General features: G+C 47.7%; 1 protein-coding gene and 1 long non-coding RNA gene across 2 annotated transcripts in view; one reads left to right on the top strand and one right to left on the bottom strand.

Annotated features, from left to right (window-relative positions):
• Positions 1 to 23,974, bottom strand: part of LOC144766700 (uncharacterized) — a 282,073-nt gene that overhangs the window by 5,647 nt on the left and 252,452 nt on the right. The window lies entirely within an intron of this gene.
• Positions 1 to 23,974, top strand: part of CCN5 (cellular communication network factor 5) — a 125,429-nt gene that overhangs the window by 75,081 nt on the left and 26,374 nt on the right. Inside the window, exon 4 of the mRNA XM_078650466.1 lies at positions 23,424 to 23,608. Coding sequence (XP_078506592.1) covers positions 23,424 to 23,608 — 185 coding nt within the window. The remainder of the gene's footprint in view (positions 1 to 23,423; positions 23,609 to 23,974) is intronic.

Raw genomic sequence — 23,974 nt, 5'->3', positions numbered from 1 at the left:
TTTTCTTACAATAGTGACACAGGTTACACCTCTTGAGCGTCGCTGCACCTATTCCAGGATTGAGAGAGATAGGTAGGAAACAACCTCTACCTTACGTAAAACCTGTCTCATTATGTAACACCTGTCCTCTACCTTGAAGCATGCCTTCCTGCATTCCTCCATCAACAAGACTGTACCCTACATTACTTATTTACAAGACATTCTGGAACCCTTGACTTGCAAACTTTGTCTGCACCAGCATAACATTTTCCTAATCTTTTTCTGTTTCATCTCTAATTCATCACTGCAATATTTCTCATAACGAAGTATTTCATACAAAGGTTTACTCTGCAATCAGATAACATTCTGCTAAATATGGGAACTAATCTCCGGACAAAATCCAAAACAAACTGCAATACAAAATTACTGTTGGAATTTTCAACACCACTGTTATAATGGAACAGCTGCATTTAACATTCTTAGTAGGCATGCACTCAGTCCTTAGCTTCTTGTGTGGTACAATTTATCTTCAACCAATCAATCTCTTTCTGTGTAACTTTAGCTTTCAGAAACGTATTACTTATTTATTTTACCACTGTTATAATGGAACAGCTGCATTTAACATTCTTAGTAGGCATGCACTCAGTCCTTAGCTTCTTGTGTGGTACAATTTATCTTCAACCAATCACTCTCTTTCTTTGTAACTTTAGCTTTCAGAAATGTATTACTTATTTATTTTACCATCACCTCAGGAGATGGAACTTTGGCATGAGGCACACTTGGGGTTTCTGCATTTAGCCACTGTAGTGAAACTTTGCATTCAGCCCATGGATCACTAGGGACCACAATATCAAAAAAAGTATTCAAATCTTACCACAACACTACTTTCTCTTCTCACTCTGAGCCCACTTATCCTTGCTTTTCTTAAGATTACTCTATTTATGTATACTCATCACTAACTCTCCTGAATGTAACTGCAACCCAGGAGTTCTCATGCTGTTTAGCATTTCGTCTTTTATGTTCATCCTGAAATTCTTCTGCAGATTCTAACTATTAGATAAATCAATCTTAAACTCAGCAATGGCCCCCTCTAAAATGGCATACACTTCAATAGCGTGTTGGGTAACTTCTTTACATTGGAACAGAAGTTCCTCCTCATGGTACCCATCTACATTTCTCGCATCCAGGTTTCCTTTGATGAACTCGTTAAATTCTACATTTAACCAAACATTATAGTGGCCTTGGAATGACTTGCATTACAGGACTATTACATATCTCCTCTGTGGTTCCACTCCCACTTTGTGTCACTTTTGACCTGGGTCATACTCCTAATTCTAGAAACCAAGTAAGATTTGGTGTATTAGGCACTGAGAACACTACAAAAGTATTTGGTGCAGTAGCACCTCCTTGTGTACTTGGAACTCAAACAATTGCAGGTTAACCTATGGCTATAGTGACAGTAGTGAAAACTGGCGTTACTGCTGTCATGACTGCGACAGCAGGAGGTACTCCTCATGTTTGAGTTTGAACCTGGTTAGTACGTGCAGTCTAATTATTGTCAATAGCTGGTTAACTCCTGATGCCTAAACTACATTATTTGGAGGTGGTCGGGAAGCCAGCAATTCCTTCAAAACCTCATTGCCGGAGTCAAAGTCAAAGATTTACTTTATTTTGGTTATTAATGACCATGAAAGCACATGCATCATCAATGAAAAAAATCATCAGATAAAAAGAAGAAAATAAGACACAGCAACATCTCTAAAATTGTAGCATAAATGCATAGTCTGGATTCTAAAAAAGTGCAAACATTGGAAGATAACCGTTGAAAAGATAACATTACTAGTCAAACACAGAAATAGGTTAAGAATATATACATTTGATTGTGTCACCTCAAATCCCAATCTTCAATGCACCTGCACAAAAAGCCCAGGACAATTTTAGGTATCTTGATAGGGCAAATATGATTACTTTGATTGTATCAGCTTTCAGTAAGTGTAGAGGTACTGCGCATTGATTAATTCTCATGTTTCGACAAAGAGGGCAAGCCCACCTTGCTCTTGGAACTTTATACCATTGAGAGAACAGTAAAAAAATTAACCTCTGTTTCAATGATATTGGAGCAAAAAGGGCAATCCTCTGCCTCTACCTATTGTGCTTCCCACTTCTCACTAGTTGTAATGTGCCAATTTGGAAGTGAATATACAGAGACTTGGCCTCTGATGGAACAATCCTATCAAGGAATGGTTCAAATTGTGGGGTCATTTGTGACTCAAGAAGTTATCCACCAGCTGTTCTGACCTCATTTCATTTCAAATTCTTTGAAGGGCAGATTCCCATTCTCTAGCGGGAGCTGTATTAAATCATGATTGATGCTGGTGGGTTGATTCAATGGCTGGCAGAGTCAATCTATGGCTGATGTGGACAACATGCCCCCATCAGTTCTTGCTCTGGTACATATGGGTAAAGGGCACCAGATCTTAAGTTCACCGCTTAATGGGTGTCTACAGGTGGGGTAACTTTGATACGTATTTTAGTGACATCATGTGAGGGGACTCTAAGTTCCAGAGTAACTAACCCTTCATTTATATTGTTGTTAGTTAATCTTATACCAATGTAATCGAATCCTTTATGGATGTCGCCATAACGTCTAACTGCTACAATGTTGTTCTGATTACTGACCGACAGTTACATACTTTACAAACCCAATGGACGACTTTATTAGTCAAAGATTCACAGTTCTCTCTGTGTCCTGTGGGTGTTTTGGGGACATTTATCAGAAAGATCTCCACGCCCTGGTGTGCGCTGGACCCTCTGTCCCACATGCCGAGATACCAGATGTCTGCCCCTTTATTTTTCAGTGAGTGCACACCTCAGCACTTCTGAACTATCCTCCGTGCATCAGCTAGCAGGCAACCAGGAATCCTGTATTGACTTTGTAGTAGATTAAAATGATTGATTTCATCCACTTTCCCGTTCTGAATACCCACTTACCTTATGATCCTGTTGTGCCTTGAATGAGTGCCATTTACAATGCTGAATATATTCTGGTTAGTTAGTGGACTAGTGGCACTAGGTGCTTCTATAGAGTTAATCCGCGAACTACTCATCCTAGGATTACTTGTGGTTGTGATGGCTTTGAGAGCTAGGCTGGACCTCCCCTCTCTTTGGAAATGCCTAACACATCAGTTAACCTCTTCCGTGCTCAAGGCACGGTTGCGCTGTGCTCATGACGAGCTGAGCTCGTCATGACCCGCACGGTGCTTACACGCGGGTATAATTCCCCCGCTGTGCTGAGCGTTCTATGGAAACGGGCATGGTCAAGAGGAGCACAGCTCCTCATGAGCACAGCGCCACCGTGCTGTGTGACGAGCTCAGCTCATCATGATCACCGGGACGCTGTGCGCGCCCCCCCTCCCCCCAGCACAGCGGGGGAATTACCCCCGCGGCGAAGGGGTTAAATTGTTCACCCTCTCGGTTAGCAGTTGTAAAGCTATCCTTATTTTAGCAATTTTATCCCTCACATGTAACAACTATTCAACAACAGAGGGATTTGTGCTAGAAGCCTTAGGTACAGGAACTTTGTCACCCTCCAGTTCCACCTTCTCTACTGGCTCGAATCACTATCAATGATTGCTTGGGACTTCTGTCTTTTTCTTCTTGTGCTTTCTTCTTCCCCATTGTGTTACTCCTTAAAACAGGGTACTTCCTAACTCCCTCAATTATTTCTCTCCTCTATGCCTGTTGTTTGGCATCTCACCATCCAACTGCGAACTGCCCTTTTAGTCCAATACTGGCCTCAAATTTTCTATTATATTCAAATGTAAGTTACTATTTTGAGAGAATTGCAAGAACCATTTCTATTTAGTGATCTTGTTCCATTGTTTAAGCAAATGAATGTGTAGAGCCTGCCATTTATCGCTATCGAATAACAGGCATACCCTCAGGAGGAGCTTCCTCACTCTCATGGACAGGTACCCTAAAATCACTTCTGAAGAAATCTCTCAACCTCTTAAAATATTTAATTTTTACTTCAAGTTCAGTGTATCAAAATCAATAGCACGTAGCAGTTCTCAATGAATCGCAGTGTAATACACAGTAATCACAGTGTCCAATTTCAATGTGGCACATTCTATTCTGACCGGGCACCTTATGATGGCATTTGCAGCACCTCTCAGCTGTCTCCCTCCTTCACAACTAGCTGTGCATTTGTAATATTTTACAAACACAAAACCAAAAAACAAATAACTCCTGCCTGTTCCTCTAGGGGGACGTGGCCAAGCCTATGATGGTGGAGGTGTCCGGCTGAGGCTCCGTAACCAGGCACGGACCTCACCCATTATCCCGTATTTGGGGAGCCTCAACAAGCCCACCAAGACTGGTAACACCAACGAAGACACCTAAGCATCCAGCACTCACCCAAGAGACACTGGGCAACAAGTCGTGGAGGCCAAGCTGACAGAGGCTTGGATCCAATATGGCGGCATCCTCGAAGGGAAGGCAGGCCCAATAGCTGCGAGAGTGAACACTCTAGCAGGCATGCCTCGCTGCAGCTATGACACCACTTCCAGTGGAAGCAGTAGTGAACCCGAAAAGGTGTCAACGAGGTGTTCCGGTGTGTGGTGGGAACATCCGAAGGAAAGTGGTGCAGATCGACCGATCCTGCCCCTCCCCTACTGAGAGCAACAAGACTAAAACGTGTGGCCCGGCCAGAGCTGCGAGGCAACACAGTGGAACACGGGAGAGGAATGCCCGGGAACACGGGAGAGGAAGACTCCCAAACCACCCAAGACGACCTCTGCAAAAGAAGAGACTGGTGAGTGAAGGAGGGGGTGTCAATGCACACCCAGTTACTGCTAAAGCTTATAGCCCCAGTGACAACATGCACAGGAGGCAGGAGGCCCCCAAACGGCCTTGCCAGGTCACCGGTGGCTCCCTATCGTAGAGCATGATCACCGCCCCATGAGTACCAAAATACAGACACAACCAATCGGAGGGGCTCCCATAAACAGCGTGCGAATGGGCTACTCAAATGGATCTCTCCAACAAGCTGAAGTCGCCGCATAACCCATCGCTACAAGCAGGGGCGCGCACAGTGACCACCTAGAAGACCAATTAAGCAAGATACACACATACACCCACTCCTATCAATTTTTAGCTGCAATGTGAAAACGACAGGCACTACAAAGGAGATCCGCACATCACTCACAACAACACACACCCAGATTAATATAGGGAAGACGGCCGCCCTGCACCTGCATTGAGGTGCGACCTTGGATCAGGAAGACAGCAGAGAAGGGAAGGAAAACTTCCCACTCCTTAGTTATTAGGGCCCAACCAAAGTATGAAGGACCACCAAATTTCAGGCCCGGGCCGGTGAGTTAGTGGATCTGCTATGAAACACAACTAACTGTGGGAGGAATGGGGAAACTTCGCTCCCACACTAGCTCCCTGATGCCCGCCATAACACAAAACAACTCTGCAGGTACCAAACCTCAACAAGAGGACACAGGGTTCTCACTGAACTGACTATGTCTGAGAAACTGGACGAGGTCCTGGAAGCTACTGAGCATTCCAGAATTTTAATGGAAGAACGCTTTGGCACTTTAGCTACAGACCTCAATCTCCTAGATGACTACCAACCACTACACTGAAGATATGTCTGCATGTAGATGAGGAAATTAAACTAACCTGCTACATATATATTACAATACCGCTCCCCACCTTCTCGGGCGAACCAAATCGAGACCCTCACAACTCACCATGGAGCAAAGAGGCGATATTACCATCCTCACACTTAACGTGCAAGGCATGTACATGGTACGCAAGAGATATGCAGTATACGCTTACATATAACGACAGAATGCGCAGATTGCAATGCTGCAGGAAACAAACTTAGTGGCAGGAGAGCTCGACAAGCAGCGCAAACGCTGGTGAGGTACATTTTGTGCAGCAACATACTCTGCGTTTGTGGGGGGAATAAACTCATTTGGCTGTGACCAGGAATTCCGTGCCGGGAACTGTCCAGAGCGATAGATGTGGAACAGTGTTAAGCCCTATTGCAGGGGCTCCTAGATGGTCAACCAATCCTGCTGAGAAGTATCTATGCACAGAGATGGGGAAATTCTGGGACTCCCTTTCCCACACACTGGCCCAACTTACATTGATGCCCTGGATACTGGGGGAGAGTATAATTGCACACAAAAAACATCCTCATAGACAGATCGTACCCCCCACATCCAGCCTCCCGGGCACAAACCGCTTTAACACATGGATGGGCGCTATTGGATGCATAGAGCGCTAAATATCCCAATATTAGACTATATTCGTTTCACTCTATACCACATGACCTCAGGGTCCGTCTGGACCGCTTCCTATGCTCCCCTCCCATCATCCCTATGGTCCAGGAATCGGAGTATCTGGGTCGGGTCCTACCCGATCATGACGCATACACGCTTACCCTGGCATGGTAACCGCCCCTACCACCAGTCCCCACCTGGTGTCTGCCACGTAAATGCCTGGAAGATCAAGTGTTTAAACAATAGCAGAAATCCCACATCCAAACTATTTCTGCGAAAATACTAATACAGCATCAACCAGGGCCGTAGAGTGAGACACATTCAAAGTGGTGATAAGGCAAACGTCTTTTCAGCACATCTCCGGAGTGCTCATAATTCTAGAGCGGCGTATAGTAGAAGAGGAACAAAAACTAGCAACAATGACAGAGGCGGCAGATAGAAATGAAGCCATACTAGCACAGGTAGGTATGCCAAAACTACATACACGGAAGTGCTCGCAGACCTCTGAAGATATAACTTTAGAGCACATGCAGCCAGAGCACACAGGGAAGGAGACAGAGCTGGCACACTGCTGGCATGGCTAGCGAAACAGTACACAACCCCACAACTTTTTACCGAAGTGCATACCATCGCCGGCACACCAGTCCACTCCCATGCATCCATAAGAAATGCGTTTTGTGAATACTACACAGCCCTGTCCCTAGCCCGGTAACCTCAGAGATACTGGAAAGATTCTTAGATGCACACACTCCTACCATGTATAGCGGCAACTGATAAAAGCACCCTAGATGAGCACATCACCACAACAGAAGTGACGCAAGCTATACAAACCCTGGCAACACACACAGCACCAGGTCTGGATGGTCTACCATTAGAATTCTTCTATACTTTCTCAGCCCTGCTAGTACCCCGATTGGTGGAACTATATGAAGCAGCACTGGAAGAGCGAGCACTACCACAAGCTATGCAGGAATCAATAATAGCCTTACCAGACCGGGACCCCTACCTCCTGGGCTTATACCAACCCATATCCCTGCTGTCCACAGACTATAAAATTGATGGCAAAATACTAGTAGAATGATACTCCTCAATTCTCCCAACAGTAATACACCCGGACCAAAGCGGATTTGTACCAGGGAGAAATATTTCTCACAACATTTGGGGACTGTTCCACGTGCAGGATCAGGTTCAAGACCGTTTCCCCCATGCCACGTGCCTGGTCCTGGATCTTGAGAAGGCCTTCGATACCCTATAATGGCCATGTCTCTTTGAGGTTCTCCGCAAGATATGAGTGGGGCCCCATTTACGAGCCTACACTAAACTCATATACACTACCGACCTCCAGGATCGTGCTTGGACGCCATGTATCACCCTAGTTTCCAGTGGTGAGAGGTACATGGCAGGGCTGCCCGCTCTCCCCACTATTATTTGCCCTAGCGATGAAGCCGTTAGCATTCCGGCTCCAAAAAGAGGGCTAGCAGTGGGGAATCCCGTTAGTTGGAACCAGGGGCGGCTGGTGACATTTGAAAGTGGTGGGGCGTAAACTAATTTGCATATTGCACCGCAGCGAGCGCAGCGAGCGAGCGAGCCCGAACCACCTTGCATCCATCCATACATCATTCATGCATCCATCCACCCATCCATCCTGCATCCATCATTCATTCATCCACCCATCCACCCATCCATCCATCCATCATTCATGCATCCATCCATCCATCCACCCACCCATCCATCCATCCACCCATCCATCATCCATTCCTGCATCCATTCCTGCATCCATTCCTGCATCCATTCATGCATCCACCCATCCATCCATCCTGCATCCATCATTCATTCATGCACCCATCCATCCTCCCTGCATCCATCATTCATTCATCCACCCATCCTGCATCCATCATTCATTCATGCATCCACCCATCCATTCATCCACCCATCATTCATCCTGCATCCATTCATGTGTCCACCCATCCATCCACCCATCCTGCACCCATCATTCATTCATGCACCCATCATTCATTCATGCACCCATCCATCCTGCATCCATCATTCATTCATCCACCCATCCATCCACCCTGCATCCATCCTGCATCCATCATACATTCATCCACCCATCCTGCATCCATCATTCATTCATGCATCCACCCATCCATTCATCCACCCATCATTCATCCTGCATCCATTCATGTGTCCACCCATCCACCCATCCATCCACCCATCCTGCATCCATCATTCATTCATGCACCCATCATTCATTCATGCACCCATCCATCCATCCTGCATCCATCATTCATTCATCCACCCATCCATCCACCCATCCAGCATCCATCATTCATTCATTCATGCATCCATCCATCCACCCACCCATCCATCATCCATCCTGCATCCATTCCTGCATCCACCCACCCATCCATCCATCCATCATGCATTCATGCACCCATCCATCCACCCTGCATCCATCCTGCATCCATCATTCATTCATCCACCCATCCTGCATCCATCCTGCATCCATCATTTATTCATGCATCCACCCATCCATTCATCCACCCATCATTCATCCATCATCCATCCATCCACCCATCCTGCATCCATCATTCATTCATGCACCCATCCATCCACCCTGCATCCATCCTGCATCCATCATTCATTCATCTACCCATCCACCCATCCTGCATCCATCCTGCATCCATCATTCATTCATGCATCCACCCATCCATTCATCCACCCATCATTCATCCTGCATCCATTCATGCATCCACCATCCTGCATCCATCATTCATGTATTGTTATGACCATATAACTTGCACACAGCTTGTCAGTGTTTAATACCAGTCTCGAACCTTGTACTCCAGTACCAATGATACATGATTAATATTAATTGTTTTTAAAAACATGTATTTATTCGACACCAATTTCACACCTTAGTCGGAACATCATTTTTATTTGTTTTTTAAAATATCTATTTATTTAACACCAAAGTAAGTCATGTATACATTTTTATGGTTCGATAAGAGGCTCGAACCTGGTTTCCCAGCACCAAAGTCGGCCGTGCTATCCGTCAGGGGTTATGTAACCGGGCTATGCAGTGACCAGCCAATCCTGCGCCAGGATTGGCTGGGGGGGCACCATGACTCCTCGCCCAGTCGCCCTGTGTAACCCCGGGGGCTGCGGCCCGCCCCCTAGTCCTCTCTCTAAGGGGGAATTCACAAGAAAACGATCTGCGCATGCGCGGGCATGTTTGTGCCCCAAAATACACTTGCGCAGCTGCAGCAGCCCGATCCTTCCCCCCCCACCCCCCCTTGCGCACTCCGGGAAGGTCGGGTGTCTCCCGGTTCCCGGCTGGCAGATAGCGCGATTTTTAAAAATAATTGTGTTTGGCTTCTAGTGAGGACGTGGTGGGTCCATGGGGCTTAGTGGAGCTTCGCCCCTACGCCCCAATGGACGCACCGCGCCTGGTTGGAACTATGCATAGTGTATCACTGCATGCAGATGATCTGCTCCTCTATGTCCAATACATTACCACAGACCTCACCCTGATCTTTACTACATTGGCGCACTTTGAGACTGTAGCGGGTCTAAAAGTCAACTGGGCCAAATGCACAATATACCCCTTATCAGCCGATCTACCCCCAACAGGTGTGTACTGGAGGAATTGACAATATGTTCAATACTCAAGCAACACAATACCTAGGTGTGCGCTTATATCACCCCACAAGACGTTTACGAAGGTAACCACCAAAAAGCACTAATAGGCATTAGTTCCTCTGTCAATTTCTGGAAAACTCTCCCCTTAGCCCCCATCAGGAAAATAGCAGTGGCCTAAAGGAGCTTCGTCCCATGACTGCTCTATTACTTCGTTAATCTCCCAGTAGTTCCTCCACGCTCCTTCTTCGAGGAACTAGACACTCTTCTCAGCACTTTAATATGGGGGAAGGACGTAGACGGGTAGCCCTGGCCAAACTGCAACTACCGGTGGGCCAGGATGGACTGGGGCCCCCTCATTTGAAGCATACTTCCTATCAGCTCAATTACAATGGTTGTCACAGTAGATGGTGGGACGTGCTTTGGGAGAGACCCACACAAGCACAAGACCAATTTTAGCCACTGCGACTCAATGCATGCTGCTACTAGGGGCCAAACATGCGCTGAATTGTCCATTGCAAATGACAGTGGAGTACACATGCATGAAACGCATACATCGGATATCGCAAACAATAACACTTTATCCGCCCCTGCTTCCGCTAGTGGTCCTTCCCAGAGGCTGTGATCATTACACAACACGAACCTTACCCACATGGACAGAGCATTCACTTACGGAAACAAGCTCACTGTTCGCAAACGGTCACCTGCTGTCATTTGCAGAGCTAATAGCTGATACCGAGCTTCCAAGAGGATAGTTTCTCATACATGGACTACTGGTGGCAGATTGCCGCCGCACGTGGCACATGATCGAAACCGAGCCGACTACACACCCTGTCCTTCATGATATCCTGCAGAGGAGCCCTGGGTATCATATAGGGACTTGGTTATATAAGGCAATCTGAGAACTTAATGCTATTAGACTCGCCCCCCCTTCGTGACAAATGGGAGACGTAATTTCAGGGACCACTCCTTGATAGAGAGTGGGAGCAAGCATTGGAATTTCCCTAAAAAGTATCCTGTAATCACCGATTCAAAAACATACAATACTTTATCTTACATCGGACATATTTAATACCAGAAAATTTTCAACTATATTATCCGAGCACACAATTCTTATTTTTTTTTTTTAAACATAATTTTTATTGCAGATTAGCAGTATCACTTTTGTCACACAGGGTACATCTCTTAACTCTTTCTTCCGTCCGTTTGCATCCGCATCTGTACACAGCCTTGACGGCCACAATCCGGAGGTCGGGCGGCGAGAAACATGAAACGTTCCAATGCCTGGTAACATGTAGCCGGTGTAACCCTCCCTCTAAATTATGTGTTCATCTGCTTTTCTTCAGTTCCACTCCATAAACTCCCCAAACCCTTGCAAATTTTCCCCAACTCCCTCCCCTCCCTTCCCAATTGTCTACCACCCACTCAGGAGTAATCACCACTACCTCTTCTATGGGTTCAATCAGGAGCCATCGTGCAGTGTCCCCCTAGTTTTGCGATGTCCCCGGTGCGTTGCTAGGGCCTTCCCCAATGTCGTCTAGTCCTGCCTCATCCCCCTGTAGTGTGCTGTCTCTCAGGGCTTGGACCAGTGTCTCCCAAGCCGTCGCCGTGTCCAAGGCCCTATCAGTTGGTTTATGGCGAGCCATCTGGTATCGGTGCGTACTATCACAAGCGGCCCATTTCAAGAACTCACTGGTCCATCTCCTGTGTGTAGGACCTACTCTCGCCTTCCAATGCCTTGTGATTTCCCTTTTGGCTATCAACAGGCCCATGTCTATAAATTTACTCGTAGTTTTGTTTTTAGGCGTGTGGGGGAACCAGTGCAATAAACAAACTGCTATATCATATTGGAGTGTGCTCTCCGTCACTTCCATCAAAGTGTCGCCCACCGCCTGCCAGTATTCTCGGAGATCAGGGCAGGACCATAGCAAGTGTTCCAGCTCCGCTCCCTCGAAAGCACATCTCGGGCATCCCGCACTATCTGTTCCGAAGTATTTCTTAATTTTCCCCGGTGTTATATAAGCCCTGTGCAGCACATAAAAGTGGATCTGCTGAAAGGGCGCATTCCTCGTGCTGTTTCTGGCTCGCCTCACCAAACCGGCCCAAGTTGTTTCTGGGATCTCTCAATCTAGGTCTGCTTCCCATTTTTCCTTCAGCGCCGACAGCGGTGGCAAATTTTCCCGCAGCATTCTCGAGTACAAACAAGTCACTGCTTTATAGGTTCCGGCTGCCATCATGGTGTATTGGCAGGCCATAGCTGTCTTTGGTTCTACAAGACCTTCCCTCCAGTGTGCTTGGATGGCCCTAGTCACTGTGGCGTGTAATAAGTATCCTCCCCTCGGCAGCCCATATTTCTCTTGTAACTCCAGATACGGAACCAGTGCCCCATCCTCGTAGAGGTCGCCCACCACTTGCACTCCTGCTTCTTCCCAGTCCTGCAGTTGGGACCAGTCCCCCCCATGGGGGAGTGCCGTTAGCATACCTAAGGGTATCTCCGGGGCATATGGGTGTTGCTCTCCCGCCCGACGCCGAGATCGATCCCAGCAAAGCTGGAACGTCCGTTCCTCGGGTGTCAGATCTCCTCGAGCTATTCGCTGCTGCAAAGCTATATAAGCTAAAACGTGGCGCGGAGTGCCCTTAGCCCTCTCGCTCTCTGGACCGCGGTATACTCTCGCCACCTCCCGCGTAAAGATCTGCAGTTGAGCAGCCAAATAGTAGAGTTCAAAATCGGGGGCCGCTAGACCACCCTCATCCTTCGGGCGAGTGAGTGTCGCCAGTGCAATCCTACATCTGCCCGTCACCCATATGAAGGAGGTTATCTGGGATTTCAGTTGAGAAAACAGGGATCGAGGAATCCAGACAGGGAGGGTGCGAAAAAAATAAAGGAGGCGCGGTAGGGCTATCATTTTCAACAATGAAATGCGCCCCGTGACTGTCAGCGGCAGCGTGGCCCAAAGGGTCATACAGCCCTTCAGCGCTCGAAAGCATCTGCCCATATTGCCCTCGAGTATGTCCGTCGCCGTGTGGTAGATATATACCCCTAAATATTTCAAGCAAACAGGCTCCCACCTAAGCTCAAGACGGTGGTCGGGCCGTTCTGTGTGCCGTCTCAGGGGAAACAAGCAGGTTTTCGGCCAATTGACCGTCAGTCCTGATAAGTCTCCGAATCGCGCCAGTAAGCGTTCCGTGCCCTTTAATGCTTCCGTCCCGTTTTCCAGGAATAACAACAGGTCATCCGCGTATAAGGAAATGAATTGTTGCTCTCCTTTGTTATCTATTCCCCGAAAATGCTTACCCGTGCGGGCTTCAGCCGCAAGTGGTTCGATCGCCAGGGCAAACAAAAGGGGGGACAGGGAGCAACCTTGCCGGGTACCTCTTTCCACCGGATATTGGTGCGAAACGAGAGGCCCTATCCTCATTCTAGCCACCGCTGCCGTATACAGTACTTGCGTCCATTTAATATATCCTTCCCCCAGTCCAAAATGCTCCATGGCCCTATACAAATATATCCACTCCAGGCTATCGAACGCCTTCTCTATATCTATTGACAAGACCAGGGGCGTCTGAGCCTCCATGTGTGGGCTTTCCACCAAACGTGAGAGTCTCTGTATATTCATTGTCGTGCTCCGAGCAGGAATAAATCCCGACTGGTCCTCGTGGACTAGGTCGGGCATGTGCTGTAGGAGCCTCTCTGCCAGTATGGAGCTTAAAATTTTGTAGTCTGTGGTCAACATGGACAACGGCCTATAAGAGGCCGGGTGTTCGCTCCTTCTCCCTGGTTTTAGTAGTGGGATTACTAAGGCCTCGTGCATGGATTGGGGCAGTTGACCGGTCTTCCTAGCCTCATTATACACCGTTTGTAGCCTAGGCGCCAATAGGTCTACATATGTACCGTAAAATTCAATGGGTAATCCATCTAGTCCCGGCGTTTTATTATGAGCCATTCGTTTAATTGCCCCTCTAATCTCTCCCAGTTCTATATCTCTTCCCAGTGCGGCCGCCTGTTCCTCCTCTAGGTGTTGTAACTGAAGGCCCCCAAGAAAGGCGCGTATGTCATCCTCCTGCCCCACCAGCGCACTGCTATAGAGAGTCGTGTAGTAGCTCTGAAAACGGGTCAGTATCTCCATCTGGGAGTATTGCATCTGTCCCTCTTCTCCTTCAATCGCTAGTATTGGAGAGCTACGCCTGGCAGGATTAGCTAGCCACGCTAGTAATGCTCCAGCCTTGTCCCCCTCAATGTGGGCCCGAAGCATATATGCCTTATGATCGAAGCTGCGGAGGCGTTCAACCTCTACCGCTACTGCCTCCTTAGCCAAAATAACCTCTTCCTGTAAGTCAGGGCGCCCTGGTCTCGCCCTCTCAGCGTCCCTCAGCGTAGAGTCCGCCTTTCGTAGATCCTCCAACAGTACCCTTCGCGTGCCCGCATGTTTCCCTATGCACTGTCCCCTAACCACCACCTTAAAAGCGTTCCACTCCATCGCCCTGTAAGTCGTGGACCCCTCGTTTTCCACAAAGTATTGGTTGATTCCCTCTTCTAGTTCCGCGTGAAAAAGCGGATCTTCCAATGTCTCGGGGCGCAGCCTCCAGGTCGGGACCCGCGATATCTCTGAGACCCAGCCCAGGCCAATCAGCAACGGATTGTGGTCCGAGATTGTCCTGGCCAGGTATTCGGTCCTTACTACCGTCTGCATGACCTCCCGAGAGCACAACATTGTGTCAATTCGGACATGTAAGTCGTGGAGGCTCGAAAAAAACGAGTAATCGCGATCCGCAGGGTGTTGCGTACGCCATGCGTCCAGCAAACCCCATCGCTCCTGCCAATCTAGTCTTCCTTTTGTGAGGCGGTGAACGGGGGAATCTGCCAAAGGCGGGTGGGATCTATCCAGTGTCATGTTCGCTACAGAGTTGAAGTCTCCCCCAAGGAGGATCGGTCCCGTTAGGAAGTGCGCCAGTGACCCCGAAAGACTAGTGAGAAAGGACACCTGGTCAGTGTTTGGTGCGTAAATGCTGCACAGTATAATGTCCCTGCCCCGCAGCCTCCCTCCACTGCCACATAGCATCCCTCCGGGTCTATTATGTGCCTGGTCGCCTGGAACGGGACACCCGCCCTGATCCATATCAGAGCCCCCCTAGCAAACGCTGAGTAAGCGATGTTAAATATCTGGCCCCTCCATCTCTTTTGCAGCGCCAGCCCTTCCGATTTAGTGATATGTGTCTCCTGCAGCATCGCAATGTGTACCACTCTACGGACCAAATAGGCGTGAACTTTGTGTCTTCGTGACATCGAGTGTAGCCCCCAGCACATTCCAGTTTATACATCGCACTTCATATGCGCTAGTCATTGACCCATAGTTCGTAGTTCAATCCCTGTCGCTGTTCTGTGGTATCGTGAGTGGTAGTATCTCCCCAGCTAACTTTCAAAACGTCTGGCACAGTAATTCCCACCTGTTTCAGCGTTAGCCTTTGCCAAAAAAGCGGAACAACCCCAACAATACCCTCTGCCACCCCCCCCCCCCAGAATAGGCCCTAATGTCAAACTATCAGTGCCCATCCAAACTAGGTCAATCCCCAAACTATCAGACTAAGTCACAGTCGTAACCGTGAGCGCCTTAAGGGCAATCGGGTTGTGGCTAGGCCCGAAAGTAGAGACAACCGCCCACCCCGCCCCCATTGTTTAGCAGCGGCCTGACCTCCCAGTCGGAGCCCCCCCACCGCAATACCGTACAGTTCGCGAATTCCTTTCACTGCTGGAGTGCCCTTCTATTGTTCGCTGCTTATCAAATGTTCAGGATCTCCTCCGAGGTTTGTGGAGTCACCAGCGGGCCCTTGGTGCTGCATGTCCCTGAGGTCTCCGACTCTGATCCTGTGTCCTTGGTCTCCGAGTGCGAGCCCCGTTGTGACGGGGAGGCGTCTGCTCTCGACATCGATTCGACTGCCTGCAATGCAGCTTGCCTCTCCGTCTCCGTCTAAGACATCAATGGTTTTTTCAAGCCTTGTCGTCGCCATCGCAGCCTCTGTGATTTCCACGTCTGTGTCTTTGTTCGCTCCCGCTCCTCTCGAACTCTGGCGCCATCCGTGCCCGCTTTATACGTCTCCCACCAGTCCCAGGCATCCGCCGACGTGGGGAAGAAGTGTGTTTTATCGTCCAGAACAACTCTTAACTTGGCCGGGAAGAGCAGGGAGTATCGAATTCCCTCATTCCGCAGTTCACGTTTTATGGATAAGAAAGAGGCCCTCAGCCTCTGTGTCTCAAATGTATAGTCCGGAAATAAGGTCACTTTACTGTTCGCTACTTGGAACGGTCCCGCCTCACGGGCCCGCTGGAGCAAGAGGTCCCTGTCCTTGTAGTGTAGCAGTTTGGCCACTACTGGTCTCGGAGGAAAACCTGGCTTGGGGGGGCCTAGCCGGAACTCAATGAGCTCTTTCCAGGGTGAAGAATGGCGACAGGCCTTCCGGTGCCACCTGAGTTTTAAGCCAATCGTCCAGGTAACCAACCATATCTTCCCCTTCTGTTTTTTCCGGCAGGCCCACTATCCGAACGTTACTGCGGCGGCTTCTATTTTCGGCATCCTCGGCCCTCCTCTCCAGCGTTTGTATCCTCTCCAGAGCGTCCAATAACTTTACTTCCATGGTTTTGTGGGCCGGTGCTAAGACCTCTAGAGTGTCTTCTGCCTCCTTGACTCTATCCTTGAGTTTGTCGTGGTCTGCCCGCAGGAGTCCCAATCCCGTTACCACCTGGGCAATGTCATGTTGCAAGGCATCTCTGGTTGCTGCAATAGCTTCAAGGATGCGGTCCTGAAGTTGCTGTAGGTCCGATGGTCCCGCAGTGCCCCCCTCCAAGGACTCAGATGTCGCGGCTCCCTCGGGTTTTCCTTTGGTTTTCCCCATGTTGTGATGGCAGTATGCACTCCGGTGTCCGTAAGCTGTATTAGTTTTCTTCAGGTCCCATTATCTTGCTTCACATCCACCTCAGCTCGCCAGTACCGCGGTCGGCTCGCCATCAGGGGGGTCATCTTCACCCGCAATCTCAGATAGGGCTCCGTGGCTACTCCGTCCTCGTCTAAGCACTTCGTCGCTGTCCCAGTAGTTGCGTCAGCCACTGTGCGCCCGCTGCATTCTCTCCCCTCAAAGTGCCTCCTCACCGGGTTGGGGTGCTTCTTCTCCACCTAGTCACGGGTCCGCCTTCTCGCCCGTCCGAGGCAGCGAAAGAATCTCAGGGCCCAGGTCTCACTCTTGCCGTGTCGGGGGCCTGTATCTCGATGGTGTCCTCGCAACAAGGCGACCCACTGTGCATCCGCTGTCCGCTCCCCCCCAGGGCCGCACAACAGGCCAGAGGCTGCGCCGCAGTCGACCCCAGCTCAGGTTGAGCGGTCAGGCTCCCATCTCCGAATCCACCCTGCGCCCGCAGGAATGCAACCAACCTCCGGACAGCGCCGTCTGAGCTCGTCGGTCCTCCACTTGTCTCAAGCACGGGCAAGGGGCTACGAGCCGCCACCGGTGGCCAAGGCCGCAAGACCCCCCTACCGCCCTGCCCCGCTGGGCCCCCTCGGCAGTACCCGGGTCCCGGGATCAATTCTCCGCTTATGCTCGTTAGGTCCGGGCACAGATCTCACGAGGCCAGGCCTCACAGCCACCTCACCCGGTCCACCACGGCCCACCAGTGTCCGCTGGGCCGCCTCAAATCTCACGATATCCCCAGGGCCGTTGTTTAAAGGCAAAGCCTCTCCCGTGCTACTCGGGGCTCCTTCCTCCCCAATGCGGGCAGTGGTCTCCTCCGCAGTCCCACTGCCTCCTGCTGCACCAGGTTGGCTCCTCGCTCTTACGCCGTGCAGCGAAATCCGGCAGGCGCCTCTTCCGGCTGGGACCGGCGTTTAGTTTTTCCTCCCTGTGCACTAGACGAGCGGGGGCCCTGCCGTCCCCCGGGGATCTCTCGCCCTCCCCTCAGCCGCGTGGGGGGTAGTCAGCACCGCAATGAAGCCTCAGCCGGCCAGGGATTGGGAGGGACAGCCGCCGCCTCCGCCCCTCGGCACCCCGCAGTACCTTCTGCTGCCTTCACGGCGCCGGGGACCCAGCCCGATTCAGGACGAAGCTCGGCAATCCTCTCTGTGGTCTCCGGGCTTGCCTCAGTGACGCCAAATCTCTTGCTCTGTGGGTAGGTCGCTTCACCTCGTCCGTTCAGCCGCTGGCGAGGTGATACTATGCAGATGCGCTTCTCCGTCACTTCCGATTTCAGATTCACCCGCCATTTTGTGCCTCTTCGTGTTCTGGCCAGCGATGTCCCTGTACCTCGCTGGCAGGCTGATATTCCACTCCTCTTACTGTCCGAGGGTGCAGTTTATATTCGCACTGCCTCCGGTCTGCGAGAAGAGGCTCCCGCGGGTGTCTCTGCTCTATTTAGCAGGATGATTGCGGGGGTCAGGCGCGGAGCTCCGAGCTCATGCCAGCATTCCCTTCGGCTCCGTAGCCACGCCCCCCTGAGCACACAATTCTTATGCCCAAGATGCCAAGAACCTAGCACGATCTTTCTCCACATGTTCTGGAGTTGTTCGACACTACAATTCTACTGGAACACGATACATACCACACTGTGCAAGGTGACAGGACTCGACATTACAACATGGAAAGCCAGTGGGTTAGGCATCTTCAAGCGTCGGAAACACCACAAAGTCGAAATGAATTTGCATCCCTGGCCCTCTTGCTAGCCAAACAAAACTTTGCCATGTACTGGAGGACCCTGGCGGGACCTCCACTGGCTTCTTGGAGGGGAGCAGTTACTAAATGGGGAGCATCAAAGGAAGCAGTCTGCAGCATTCGGAAGCATCACATCTCCATGCAGTGGGCAACACTGTTACACACCTTCAAACATACTATGCCACATGCAATATCCCCACAGTTAACAGAAAAAATTCCCCTCAAGCCCTTCAGGAAGAATCTCACTCAAGAAGCGAGCAGGGTAACCCCCACATCATGCCTAACACGCTGGACAAGGACACAGGACAAATATGAGCACGAGAGCTCACACCCGGCCAATGCACAAACTCTTGAGACCTGAGTCAAAGTGACCATAAACAAAAACTTGCAGCAATACCCATCTATATTAAGCAACATACATTTCTTCATACACAGTGTACCCCAACTGGTTTTACCTTCAGTTGTAGTGATAATCCCCATTGCAGCAAAATGTCCCACATTTATTAAAACCAATGACAGGCGACAAATACTGCTATGATATATACAACAAAGCTATGTCCTTTATTATAGTCTGAACCAAGAACAACAAATAAGAGTAATATGGCAAACTATACCAGTGTCTACAACAAAAATGATAATGTACTAAAGTGCATGTACAAACTCTTACACAAGATTTAATAACTAACAATGTTGTCTATTACATGTGTGCAATAAATACGAAACAAAAAATAATTTACAAAAAAACCTCCTGTCTGTTCCACAAAAGAAATTCAAACTGATCACTCACTCAAGGAGATGAGGGGGTAATAATTATTTCTATCACATATGACACACGCAAGACAAGTGAAATCTTGACCACCAGGAAATCACCATGGCCAGTGTAGTTTTTCCTCTGCGCAAAAAGATTTACCAGCAAGAATCAATATTAGCATACTCTCACCACAGCAGTTCAATAGTTCCCTATCTCAATTGTGTGTCCAATGGTACCTCTCAGACCAACACCATAAGCCTTAACAGGCAAGTTAAACCACAATATACCTAATATCTATCCAAGTATCTTGAGACTACAACTAGTCTAATAGTGAATTTCACCTTCTCAACAAGAAGGACATATACATTTATATAAATAAGCGTATACAGAGAGGAGCACATTAATCCTCACTTCCATCTTCACAGCCTTCTCAGACTCAAAGTGGACACCACACTGTGAGACACACCAATGTCAACACAAACCCCTTAAAGCTCGACAGCACACAATTAGCTAGGACACCACCACTGCATTTAGAAATGCCAGAACACTGCCTTTACTCCGAACCGGACCATGGACTTCAGGAACATCGGTTGGGTGTGGGCAGGATCTAGGTATTTCTTGGGTATTTCTAGGTCCTTGCACTTCAGTGATAAACCATCCTTGTTCACTACCAATTGATACAGCACAATTTTCTATACCTCCGGGCTCGGGTACAGTCGTCAAACAGATTGTGCCTCTGGTAGTAGGGACGTTTAGATATCAGCTGAATGTGTATTCTGGCAGCTAACATCAGTACAACAATTTCTAATTACAATTAAATCCATTTGGTTCCACAACAGAGAGGATGGCCTCCGAACTATGAATGTTTGTTAGCAAAATAGTCAAAGTTACAGGCTATAAACCAAAGCACACAGCAGCTGACCAAGGTTTCGCACATCAACTTTGCCTGTTTCAAAATTATTTGGTGGTGCTGCTACTCTCACCATCCGCTGCCAAGGATGTATATCAGCAATAGAAAAAAGAGTAGAGAGGCGCACTCAATGAAATTAGTAGCACAAAAAGTCCATTAAATATGTAGATCTTCTGTTGTTTTCTTAGATATATTCTTTATTTTCGTTCACATAAAACGGCACAGCCAACGCGTTTCATCCCCAATTGTGCCTAGGGAATTTCGTCAGGGCATATACTGAACGGTCAGGTTGATGCGGTGGTCCTAGAGAAGGTAGCTCTATGGAAGCTGTTGTAAAAATGATCGCAGTAGATCACAGTGGCTTCCACTAATCCATGAGGAGGAGCGGCGGAGAACGGGTACCATATCAAAGGTACTTTCCGCAATAACGCGAAGACCAGGAACTACACGAGCCGTTTATCCCCCGGAGAACGCTGAACGTCTTTTGCCGGGAAGTCCCCTCAAGGCACTATACGTGTCCAGGATCTACAGACACCCTGTCTGTCACAACCTATATCTTCGGCTAATCCGGGGGACATGAACTTCTATCCTACTCGGACCTGAGCGGCATACTTTTCCCAGGAAAACACTGTGATCTACTGCGATCATTTTTACAACAGCTTCCATAGAGCGACCTTCTCTAGGACCACCGCATCAACCTGACCGTTCAGTATATGCCCTGACGAAATTCCCTAGGCACAATTGGGGATGAAACGCGTTGGCTGTGCCGTTTTATGTGAACGAAAATAAAGAATATATCTAAGAAAACAACAGAAGATCTACATATTTAATGGACTTTTTGTGCTACTAATTTCATTGAGTGCGCCTCTCTACTCTTTTTTCTAAAGTTACAGGCTATATTCATTTAATAATTCAGTTGTCAGTTCAAGCACACCTTAAATATAGAAAATAAATCCAACAGAGTAATATCAGGCAGATGGAAGCATGCATCATTTAAACAGTACACAATGCACAGCAGAGAAAGTCGATAAAGAAACTTCAATAAAGCAAAAAAGCATCTAAGGACCATATGGCTTAATTCTAAAAATAAGGTGTCTTTTACTGAATCAAATAGAGGTTCTGGGAAAAAGAAGTAAAGACGTTCAAGAGTCTTGCTCAAGAACCAGGAATGTGGGAAATCAACATAATTTGGAACATATCATATATGATGTTAAATATCATGCATTCCTGCCCTCCTTTTCACGCAGCGCAGCACAGCAAGGTGTCTTGATGGGTTGCGTGAACTATTGATAAATCTGCCCCTGAGTGTCAATTAAAATTACTTACTCTAACTTTCTCTAATAATATATCGTCTTCTAACTAACTAGTTATCTTGCTCCTGCTACGAGAAGAAAAACGTGAAAACACATTTCGAATAACGACATTGGGATTACCTCTTCTTAAAATTAAAACAAATCATCCATCTGTTTATCATAATAGAAGAAGTATAACAACCCACACAGCTTTCAGGACAGGAGGCCAAACGTTTTCTTTATTTGCCCTGAAGAAGTCCGAGAGGACGAAATGCGTTGGCTACGGTGTTATCTATTGTGAAGAAGTCACGAATAAAGAAATCAAAACACACCTGCTAAATCAATGTCATATTTAAATTGTGTGGCTAAAGAATATTAATGAATGGAAAACTCATTTATGAATATGAAAGTGTGCTGGATCATTCAGGTTTTTATGTTAGTGAGGGATCCTTGTGGTTCCGGGAGACTTAGGGGTTTGAGTCTCAGGACCTGAGCACCTTACCACTTTCTTTTGAAACATTATCTTGCAATTAGATAAGTGCAGTCCCATTTGCCTCAATCCCCTAGAAAAATATGTTTTTCGAAATATATTTTTGAGAAAAACGAAAACACATGTATCATCATAGCTGCATTCAAAGAAAAATAGAGTCAATGCCTAGTTCAGGCCTAGTTGTGTCAAGTACAGAAACATGCAGTTTCATCAAGGGCATTATTGTCGTTTCATTGGAGAAGTGTTCACAATGTTCAAAATATTAGAGACATATTCTATTAAATCAAAATCAGCTCTAACACTGGCTTACAACCTTAAGCAGTGCTAAACTTAAAAATACGACCATCAGTTTGAGCCATAGGTTTGCAGCTTTTTAAATTCAAAGGCCTTCCTACGGTAGTCTTTAATTGAGTTCCAATATGACAGAAAAACAGTATTTGTTTTTTGTAAGAAACAAATCCATCTATCTAGCTATCTATTTCCATAGTTAGTTATGTGTATGTCTGTCTACCTAAATAATCCTTAAAACCTAATTGTGGATTTTCTAAGATTTGCACATCAGAAGGTTGCACTAAAACCAGCTGGGTTATGTTGCACAGCACTATGGGCCGGATGTACGACCCTTTTTTTGCGGCCGCAAACAGGAGATCCTCCCGGTCACAAAAAAGAGTAATAGCATTTGTGACTCTTGCTATTAGGAAGGGGTGTCCCTTCCTAATAGCGAGTTAACATGCTATGTATAAATGTTTTGCTACTGCATTTGCGGATGCAAAACTCTCGTAGTTTACCACCTACTTCAAGTAGGTGGTAAACCACTCGCAAAAGGGGAAGGGTTCCTTCGGGACCCCTTCCTCTGTGAGTATGTGTGAAAATATTTTTTAAGAGCAGGCAGTGGCCCCAGAAACTACTGCCTGTCTATAAAAAAAATGAAACTGAAAGTTTTATTTTTCTTTTTTAAATGCATCCTGTTCTCCTTTAAGGAAAACGGGCTGCATTAAAAAAAAAACTGCTTTATTAAAAAAGCAGTCACAGACATGGTGGTCTGCTGACCCCAGCAGACCACCATCCCTGTGAGTGCTAGCCATTCCAAATAGGGTCGCAAATTGTGCCTGGCTCGTTAATATTAATGAGGCATGCAATTTGCGACCCCATTAGGAATCCCAAACAGTGTCTGAAACACTGTTGTGCATTCCAATTAGCGAGTTGCAAATTGCGAGTCTCAAATGCGATGCAATTTGTGACTCGCTAATTGGCGGGTCATACATCTGGCCCTTTTTGACTGACAAGCTTAGATCAGCAAACTATTTACTGCATGTCATGCAGTGCAATTGGATTATTGCTTATTTTTTACGGAATGTGTCTTATATTTTAACAGTTTCTAGGCAGCAGGAAGTAGCATCTCAGCCCCTGTTCTATAAGTGTGAAGAGTGGAGTTCAGAATGGAGCACCTGCTCTACAAGCTGCGGCGTTGGCGTCTCTGTCCGGGTGTCAAACACGAACCCACACTGCAGACTGGAGACCCAGAGCCGTCTGTGCATGGTCCGGCCCTGCCACGGATATGTAAGTGCCACGCCATTTCTAAGCTGTTCTAATAATTTGATAACCATCACAAAAAAATTTGCAGTTTTCTACTTGATATGCCAGTAGTGTAGAAATGTTCACCTGGCATATGCTGAGTGACATTTTACCTTTGCCAATTTCTGGCACTTTACTAATTGATTGACTAGCAACTTTTATAGCAGTTTTAGCAAGGTACCAGTCTGGTAAAGGAAGGATAAAAAATGTTTGAAGTTGAAATACATTTGGTGGACAACACATGCAGTCACATTCCTGATCTATTTTTCCAGTTTTCCAACACCTAGTCACACTATTTATTAAATTATGTAATACTCCAAATATTGTGGGACTTTTGTAATAATTAATGTA

The sequence above is a fragment of the Lissotriton helveticus genome, chromosome 7 (genome assembly GCF_964261635.1).
Source record: "Lissotriton helveticus chromosome 7, aLisHel1.1, whole genome shotgun sequence".
In the NCBI taxonomy this organism is placed as follows: Eukaryota; Metazoa; Chordata; class Amphibia; order Caudata; family Salamandridae; genus Lissotriton; species Lissotriton helveticus.
Note: the sequence above shows the minus strand (reverse complement) of the source record. Positions and strands in the feature narration are given on the sequence as shown.